Source organism: Peromyscus leucopus, chromosome 2 (genome assembly GCF_004664715.2).
Source record: "Peromyscus leucopus breed LL Stock chromosome 2, UCI_PerLeu_2.1, whole genome shotgun sequence".
NCBI lineage: Eukaryota > Metazoa > Chordata > Mammalia > Rodentia > Cricetidae > Peromyscus > Peromyscus leucopus.
In genome coordinates, this window is record NC_051064.1 from 140,374,178 (window position 1) to 140,383,781 (window position 9,604).

A 9,604-nucleotide genomic window follows, 5' to 3' on the forward strand; every position below is an offset into this window, starting at 1 on the left:
TGTGCCTTGCTTCTTGCACTGAGGGCCCAGCGGGAGTGGGCAGGAGTGTGCCTGATTTCAGAGGTTAGAGGCCCTGGGTGGCCTGCTCTCCAGCAGTGGGGCTTGGTGGTGGCCCAGTGCTCAAGTAGGAAAACCCTCCAGATTCCTTTCCCTCATCACGTTGGGTATCTTCCTCCCACCATGAAGTCCCACAGCAGTGGAGAGCTCTATTCCCCAGCTGAAGTCTTATCGTTCACTTACAACATTAGCTTACACAGCTTGTAGGCCATGTGATGTCCACAGCCATCCTTCATGCAGAGTATAGGCAGCAAGAAGCTGAAAGGTCACCTGGTCAACCCAGGCTTGCCCAGGCTCAGCTCAACACAGCAGGAGGCAGGGCCTTAAAATCAGATCCCCAGAGGTACAGGATGGTTGGTTGCACAGTGACATTGTTACTGTGTTACAAGTTTACCCTTGAATCAGGGGTGGAGTTAGCACCTAGATATCCACAATTAGCCATAGAGATTTTGGAGGACCATGGATACATTTAGAGAGGAACAGGATGTAATAGGGAGGGGTTTAGAAAGATTCTCAGGCTTTTGGATCAGGGAAGGAGACATAGAGGAGATCATTGGTTGCTTTTATTGCTGCTTCTCTTATCAGTCAGGTTTACCCGGATATTTGACTCCTGAGTTTTTATCAATAATATAAAAATTAGATAAACTCTTCATCTGGCATCCAACCTGGGGCAAGAGATCCTGAGGCAGCGCCTCTCCTGGCTGTGCAGCTGTCCGAGTTCCTGCTTTCAGCAGGCTGTAATTCAGGTGCCCGTGCCCTTGCTTCCCACTATTCACATTTCCCCTGCAATGCATCCTTTTCATGCAGCTCTCTCTCTCCCCACGGGTTGCAGGCTTTCCCTGGCCCACTTCCTAGGCTGCAGCTGGCCAGCTCAGCCACCAGGACATGCTCTCCGGCCTTGACACAGGCTTCCACCTGCTGGGCTTCTGCTGCTGGTGCAGCTGCCTCACATGGTCAGCCCTGGCTACATCAAGCAGCTGCAGGTGCCCTCAGCAGCCCAGCCTGTGCTGTGATGCAGAGACAGCCCACTGTGACCCCATCGTCCACTGGGCTAACCTCGCCGCCTGGGCACCGCGCCACCCCCCAGCCCTCACTGCCAAGTACTGCAGCAGGAGCTGGGTACCACAGGCCTCCTCAGCCCACCACACAGCACTGCAGTCGACTTTGTTGTAGCCCACAGGATACAGGGAGGGGTGGGGAACATTGAGTAGTGTTGGTCAGGCTTGGTGGCAAGCGTTTCTACTTGCTCGGCCATCTAACTGGCCTTTTGTTTTTGAGATAGGTGAGTATACCATGTTGGCCTTGAATGTGACACTAGTCACATTGTCTCTAGTTCCCAATTGCTGGTGTATGTATTATTGCTACCTGGGACGGGGGTTGGGGGGCAGACTCCAGCAGGGCAGTGCTCAAAGGGAAGCCAGAGAGTCTATGACTTTTTCTATCTGAGGGGGTCAAGGAAAAAACATTCACAGAATTTCTTGATGGTTTCCTTCTGATCTTTATTCTTCTTTTGCATTCTCTTTATTTTTCTGACGATTTCCTTCTCTCATTCTTGATGTTTTCTTTCCTACTCCATCTTTATTCTAGATGTTTTCCTTCTACTTCCTTCTCTCTCATTCTTGCTGATTTCCTTCTAACTCATTTTAACTCTATTATTCTTGTTTTCCTCCAAACTCATTTTAACTCTTATTCTTGATGTTTTCCTCCTAAACCATTTTAACTCTAACTATCTCTAGTCTTTCCCTTACCCTGGTTATATACCCCAGCAAAATCTTTCAGGCAATATAAAAATTACAATGTGGTTATATTCTGTTTTTCAAGTGAATGATTGTAAGTAAAAACCAGCATGTTTTCCGTATCCCTTACATGATTAAACATTTTCCTATTACAGAAGAAAAACAAATTATCCCAAAACCCACACTCATTCATACCCTAGCAACTTGTCATAAATTAACCATTTAGGCAAGCAAGTTATTCTTCTCAGTCAGGTCTTTTACTGCAGACTGTATTTTGCAGTTACAAAGGGTCAACACTTTATTAGTTATCTTGAAAGGTAGATAAGGAATATTAAAGGAATCACAAACCTCAACTTTTATATGTGGAATCAGTCTGCTCTACTTCAAAATTTTGGGGTAAATACCCATTCATCAGGAGATTGAGGGCAAAAAAGGGCAGAAGAAATTAATCACCTTTGATCACCAACCAAACCTAGCAAGGAAAGTATATCAATTTGCAACTACTGGGTTGCTTTGTATTTTTGACCCTAACCTAATGAATCTCTAACTCAGTGATATGTCCTTGTGAATGTTAGATTGTTTTCTGGGGCTTTTCATCTCAAAGCTATTATCAAAACATCTGGTCTAACCTGAAGTTATTTGAAGGCTTTGTTTCAGCTAATGATGCACAACGAAACCTGTGACTGCATCCTTCAGTATTAGAGGATTAGAGCCAGCCTGGCTCCTGGAACTCAATTGTTTTCCTTAATCATTAACCTGAACTGAGGCCTGTGCAGCTGTTTAGGTGAAACTCATAGGCCCTAGCTGTGACATTTCCTTGTATTTTTTTAAATTTATCAAACTCTTTATAAACTAGCATTATTAAAATCAGTTAGACAGCATAGGTTAAGAAGGAAGCATCTTCATAATAATCCACAGATAAAAATGCTCAGTAGAACAGGATGTTTCCATGAGAAAAACACACTACATTACAGGCAGTGGGGATCTCCCCACACCCATTCACACCATGCCGGATACCAGAGGAAGATGGCAGGGGCAAATATGTAAAGGGGCAGCAGAAGCAAAAGACACGCTGGGGTCTGTGGCTTCAGGGCCTTGCCCAACTGAGTCTCACCCATGAGGGATTTTCTTCCTGGTGGGCTGACACCCTGAAGTCAATTGCAACCCAGTCTTCCTCTGACATGGTCACTGCCAATACATACCATGCCTGGCTTTTTTTAGTCACAGAACAAACTGGCATCTTTTTTTTTTAGTCCTCAGGAGAGGGACTAAATGTGGGTGTTATCATGTCTGGCTTGACTTCAAACCTTTAATCTTACCTCAGCTTCCTGAGGCACTGGGATTACAGGCATGAATGCACTGGCTTGTCCTGGGTTTTGTGTTCATGATTTTGAAGAGCCAAGGCCCATCTATTCAGTCTTGGTAGTCTCTCTGCACTTGAAATTCTCCAGGGCAGAGGTCAGGAAACCTGAAGGGTCTAGAGGCCAAACAACCTGCATCAGTTTCTGTGTGCTGCCAGGGAAGGAACCTGGGGCCTTAAGCATGGCAGGCACATACTTTACCACTGAGTTCATATAGCTCTCCCCTCCTGTGGAGCACAACTAGCCAGCCAGGTGTGGTAGCACACAGGTGTAATCCTAGCACTAGGGGCAGAGGCTGGAGGATTGCTGCAAGCTCAAGTCCACCCTGTGCTACACAGTGAGAGCGTCTGGGTCAATAAAACCACTTGCTCCCAACTCCAGCAGTGGCTTTCCCCTGCCTTAGGGACAAGCCCTTGTTCCTGGCATGTGTCAGGCTTAGCCCTGGTTTGTGTGTCTGTGTGTGTGCATGTTCACATATAAGCGATGAAGTTGTCAGGGCACTAAATGTCCTCAGCAAATCCATTCCAGACAAAGGGCTGGAGAGTACCCCCAACTCTGCAGGCTGCTGTCAGCTATCTGCAGTGCTGTGCTGTCAAGGAGCCAGGCCATGCAGGCCCCAAACAGAAGCACAAAGCTGAAGGCCTTCTTCCTAGGAAAAGTCTCTTGCTGTCCACAGGGAAAACCCCGGGGACAAAATTTTATTCTTTGTAGAAACAAAGTCCTGCCCCAGCACCCTCCCTTGTCTCTATCCATAGCAAAATAGATAGCTGCTCCCCCTAGAAGGGGCGACAGCAGTCCTGGTGGTCCAATGGCGATGAAGAACTTGCTAGAAGGCCTTAGTCCCACATCCTGCAATCAGCTGTCATCCTCTTCCTCTGATTCTCCCTCAGACTCAGGTGCGCTCTCGGGCAGGTCATCGTCCATCTGCTGGAATCTTCCCGAATGGGCATCCCACATGTATTTGATGGTCACTTTGAATTCAGCCATCTCATACCCAAAAAGCTTCTGTAATAGGTGGAGGAAGCAGAGAGAGGAGCAGCAGCTGTGAGCCATGTCCCAGCAGAAGGTCAATGACAATGGCCTCTCCCCCAGCTTGCACGTCCAGACTCACCAAGACACGGGCCTGCTCTGGAGTCAGCACATCGCCCTCCTTGCATACTTCATAGTCAGATAGCAGGGTCACCACACCTGTGGGAGGGCAGCCTCAAGTTACTCCCAGCAGGGGCTCGCCTGGCACTTGCTGCTGGCTCTCTGTGCTAGGAAGCATTTGGCCTCAGGCTGTCTTCCCTGCAGCTCAGCAGCCACAGGAGGCGAAGGCACAGCTCTGCCTTCACAGGGGAAACTGGAGAAGTGGCTGGTCAGAGGGGAGAGCCTGTGCAAAGTGGTCCTGAGCTGCTTTTCGTTCTGGACTTCCCGTACAGTCTTCCTTCATTTTTCTTCATCTTTTTCCTTTCTGAGACAGGCTTTCTCTGTTTAGTCTTGGCTGTCCTGGAACTCACTCTGTAGACCAGGCTGGCCTCAAACTCACAGAGATCCACCTCCCTCTGCCTCCTGAGTGCTGGGACCAAAGGCTTGTGCCACCACTACCTGGCTCCTTCCTTTCTTCACGTTCTAAAAATTACTTTATGTGCAGGGGTGTTTTGTCTACATGTATGACCATGGTAGCATGTGAGTACCTGGTGCCTGTGGAGGCCAGATGAGGGTGCTGGGAACCAAACCCATGTCACCTGGAAGAGCAGCCACTCCCCTTAACCCCAGGCCACCTCTCCAGCTCCTACCTTTCTTGAGTGCAGTGGGCAGGCCCAGCTGCCTCAGCTGTGGCTCCATGGAATGAGGGAACTGCTGCAGGGGCCCTGGATCCAGGCTCACTGTTAAAGTTGCTTTGTTCCCAGCTCGAGCAAAATCCATTTCTGTATACTTTGTGAACCACCTAAGAAAGAGAAGGGGAGAGTTCCTGGCTGTGCCACCGTTCAGGGGAAGTCTGGCCCTCCTCTGAGTGCACACGATGTGGGGCCTCCTGTCCCTGTCCATCTTGGCCGTGAACCCTCAGCCAGTGGGAGGACCTTGCCAGAGAGAATGAGAGTACCCCGGTTACAGAACCCCAGTTTTAGTAAGAGGCTTCCAAGAGTCAGCCCCAATATGATGTTAGCACGAAGACCATCCTTCCATCTTTCCCTGACCCTCAGCTTCTCTCCCTCCATCCCTCTAGACACTCACTCGTTCACCTCCTCCTTGGTGCGGTTGGTAAAGAGGAGGCCAACTTCACCTCGCAACTTCTTGCTGACCTGAAAAATGAAAGTGAATATCAGTGCTCCTTCACTCAGGGCCCTTATCCACAGATCACACATATTATCATCTAAAACCTCTTCTTATTGATACAACTCCTAGTAGGCAGGTCAGGAAGAGACAATGGGAACAATCCCATGGGTCTGCAGATTTGCAGATTAAGGAGAACACCGATTTAAGCTGAGCTTGTCTCTCGAGACCCCCAGGTTTCACACAGCAAAGGTAAAGAGCAGGAGAGAGGAGGCAGCAGAGCTTGAGACTCACTCAGCCCGGACCAGTGACCTACCTGATGCAGGTTGTCTTTGTATTCATCAGATGGGCTTCGACCCAAGGCCACCATCATCACCTTGTTTTTGCCAAAGAACATCCTATCAAGAAAGAGGCGGCCGTGAGGCAGTGCCTAGTAATCCAGGGAGCCCAGAACCAGACAGCCAGAGGCTCTGTTCTCTGTACAACCCACCTACGTGTCCCCAGGATTCCTGTTTTCATCTTAGCCACAGAACCTGATCTTGCTAACAGTTTGAGTCAGCTCACTGCAAGCATAAAAAACTATCCATCACGTCTGGCTGTGGGAGAGACATGTTTTAACAATCACTAGCAGAGCTGGCCCAATGGTAGACTGGTGCCAGCCAAGCACTGCAACTCATCAGCTCCTGCAGCCTGCTTTGGGGTCAGTCTGTGGATGTACAAAATGGCATTCCAGTAAACCAGTAAGCCAGACCCTAGGGGCCACTTTTCTGAAGGAACCAATCTTGAAACATCTCAGGTGACCACCAAGTCCTGTCTCCCGGCAGCTCAGGAAAAGCCCATCTTGAACACAAATGGTGCCCTTCGGTACGTGACCTGCAGACCCCCAAAGGGCCAGTCCTTCTGCTGTGTTCTGATGGGGCAGCCCAGGCCTCCTGCCTGGTGCCCTGTCCACTTCCCACCGCCCGCTCACCGGCTGTGCTTCCAGGCATTCCGGATGTCCTTCAGCTTGCTGTTCCTCATGTTGGCCACAGAGAAGATGAAGAGGTACTTGTAGGTGTCCACACATTTCCGAAGCTGTGGGACAATTCATGAGGTACTGGAGTTGAAGGGGCAGCATGGGTCGGACAACTCCGGCCTCATGCTAGAGAATCATCTACAGGCCGTCTACCACTGCCATGACTGGCACCAAGGTCACCCACTACAGGAGGTGAGCAGGAACCCACACCTTATAGTCTCCTAGAACCAGTATTTTCCTTTGTCTACTTACAGTTAATCTAGAAACATCTACCCACCTACATCTACCCCACTAAACCAAAACACAAGGACCTCATCATTTTGATTAAACAAGGGGAGACACCTCATCCACACTGCCCTGCCCAGGTTGCTGGCTGAAGCTTCTCTGTGGTGAAGTTCCACTTCCAGGTAATTTATGCCCCAGGAGACTGGGCTTCCCTGGTCCTCAGCACAGGGCTAGCAGGTCAGCTGCAGGTGGCATGGCCACAGTCACCACACCTGGCGATTTCCAGGCTTCTGACACTCGGCGCCATTACGGACTCACTAATAAGCTTCCGTCATGATCCGGAGTGCAAAACAGCAACAGCATCCGGTGGCCCTGTGTCACAGGGATGCTTGGGCTGCGCTGGGGGTTTCGTGGAAAACCCATTTACTGATGTGGGAGGTACACCGAGCTCCAGAGCTGGGGAACTCTGGGGCTGCTGGTTTTAAAGCACTGCTAACAGTCCTCCCTCAACCCTATCAAGGACACACACTAGAAACCCAAAGGAGCAAGCGCTTACCTCTTCTATCAGGTTCTGCTTCAGTTCCAAGCCTTTCTTAGCAGTCTTTGTTAAAGAAACTAAAACCAAGAAAAGGAGATGATGGTAAGTGATGAATCTGGATACTTCAGAGATTAATTCTGCTTCATTCTTGGGAGGCTTGGTTGAACTAAGCCAATATGTAGAAGGCAGCAATGGATCCTGTCATTTCTGGCATTCAAGGCTGGGAGAGTGCTTGCTTACCTAACTTCCCGGACCCAGAGATCCCTAAATATATCTCCTAGCACAATCCAGGCACCCTCAGCCCCTTGGGTTGACTGCTGGATTTATCGCAGTGTGGCAGCAGGGCTCAGTCCTGCTGACAGAGTGCTCTCAGTGGTAACCCTAACCTCCTGGCTGAGGCAGGAGCCTTTCCTGCTGTAGGGCATGGTGCACAGGCCATCAATGGTTAGGTCAGCTATGGGATGATAGCGACAATCCTTTTCTTTCTTCTTTCTTCTTTCTCCTTCCTCCTTCTTTAAAAGGCAGGACGTTGGTACAAGGCTGCTTGGGCTGGCCTTGAACTCAAGATACATTTCCTTGTTTCTGCTTCCTAAGTGCTGGGATTACTTGTACATACCGACTCATCCTGTTGGGACCACATCTTTTCTATCTACTACACACCCGCATTTCAATTTTGCATCTGGACCCAAGAATACAAGAATGCCGGGGATGGGGAGAGGCGCACAAGAACCTCTACTGTAAAGTTACTGAGGCCCTATTTATCCCACTTCTAAAAGAGTTACTGGCGTTTGCTACATCAGACCAGGGCTTCCTCTCTAAAACCAATGACTTCATAAGGACTTACCAGAACTCCAGCTACAAAGCCCTGGGTGTCTCAAGCAGGTGACAGGGCCTTTTATCTATCTTGCCTGCCACTCACAGTCCCTCTTTACAGTGCACATAGTCAATGGCAACCACACCGAGCCAGCCATTCCCCAGACTCTCCACTGCTAGGATTTTGGTCCAACTTGGCATTGTCCAGGTGGCTACTGGCCTTGCTGCTTCCATCTCGGCCCTCATATTCTCCAGGCTATCAATGTAGCCAAAGTGGTCCTTTTAAAGTAAAGTCATATCAACGGCCAGATCCTTTTCCCTCAATCCTGTTTTGTCCCCTTTACTACAGTCACACTGGTTCCTTCTCCCACAGTATGTTAACCACAGACCCCTTTCACCTTGTGAACAACCTTCTCTCAGACAGCTGTACAGGTTGCTTACTTTCCTTTCCCCAGGTTTCTGTTTGTGGTCTCACCACTGAGACCTTTCCTGACTACATGACACAAAACAGTATCATATCCACCTTCTGCAGACCCAACGTTTAACTACCAGACAAACCATACTTACCTGACAGGGATATAGGATACACACATACACACACACTCCCAGACAAACACACACCATGATTAAAGCGGTGAGCTTGATGAAGCCAGACCCTTTTTGTTCAATTTCTTGTCTTCTAACACCCACAAAAGTGCCAGTCCACTAGCTGGATGTGGTGCCCCAGCCTGGAATTGGGGGCCAAGGCAGAAGACGGAGAGTTCAAGGCTCCAGCATTAAAAAAAAAGAATTGTGGCAGGAGCCACAATCAGGTACGGTGATGCATGCCTATAAAATCCCTACGTTCTAGAGAAGATGAGGTAATGGAAAGCCCTTGAGTTTGAGACCAGCCTGATCTACACAGTAGGTCTAAGTTACATTCCAAGATCCTGTCTCAAACACACGCGCGCGGCAGGGGATGCAGCTCAGTGCTCAGCTGGTAGTGTCTTCCTAACAGGCATGTACTGTGGTCCATGCTCAGCTCAGCATAAACTAAGTTTAGTGGTGCATGCCTGTAACCCCAGCAATCGGGAGGTAGGATCAGCAGTTTAAGACTATCCTCGTTGGCGGAGGAGTTCGAGGAGAGCCTGGGATTCAAGACTGTTTCGGGAGCTGCCTGTCGGTCCGGCTCAGACTCCCGCTCTCCGCGTCGCCTTCAGATGTCAACCCGCCGCCCCGGCCGGCGGATCTCCTCCGAGAGGCCTCGGCGTCTCACCCGTGTCCCCGTCGCCCCCACGATGGAAGTCCCCCAAGCCCACCTTTCTTGTCTCGCTTGGATTTGGGCATCTCGCTGAAGACACGTGCGGCGGAAGACCGGGTGGCCCTTCAGGACCCGGGCGGCGCAGGGGCTTCTGGGACTGCGCTCGGGGCTGCCCCTCGCGTGTGCCTGACCCGAACTGAGGCGGGCTGGCTCCCCGTTTGCACTCTGTCCCGCGCCTGGAAGGCCACTTCCTGGCCCAGGTTCCAGATCCCTCCAGTCCCTCCAGTCCCTCCAATCCCGGCGGCTCCCGAGCCCTGAGCGCTCCAAGTGCCTCCGCTCTATAGTTCGCCGCGGGGAGGGGCT

At 50.1% G+C, this 9,604-nt stretch overlaps 1 protein-coding gene across 1 annotated transcript; it reads right to left on the bottom strand.

The window, feature by feature from the left end:
• Positions 1-3,034: 3,034 nt before the first annotated feature.
• Positions 3,035-9,604, bottom strand: Mrto4 (MRT4 homolog, ribosome maturation factor). The gene is made up of 8 exons (XM_028875271.2): positions 9,300-9,604; positions 7,207-7,265; positions 6,381-6,484; positions 5,727-5,808; positions 5,372-5,439; positions 4,933-5,084; positions 4,266-4,342; positions 3,035-4,159 (listed from the first exon to the last, which is right to left on the bottom strand). The coding sequence occupies exons 1-8, from the start codon at positions 9,325-9,327 to the stop codon at positions 4,010-4,012; spliced, it is 720 nt and encodes a 239-aa protein (XP_028731104.1). The 5' UTR covers positions 9,328-9,604; the 3' UTR covers positions 3,035-4,009.

Excerpts from the sequence above, each read along its gene's own strand:
- Mrto4 (XM_028875271.2), bottom strand. The coding sequence starts at position 9,327 with ATGCCCAAATCCAAGCGAGACAAGAAAG. Across the intron at positions 6,485-7,206 it reads AGCAGAACCTGATAGAAGAG|CTTCGGAAATGTGTGGACAC; the intron begins GTAAGCGCTTGC and ends ATTGTCCCACAG. Across the intron at positions 5,085-5,371 it reads ACCAAGGAGGAGGTGAACGA|GTGGTTCACAAAGTATACAG; the intron begins GTGAGTGTCTAG and ends TCTCTTTCTTAG.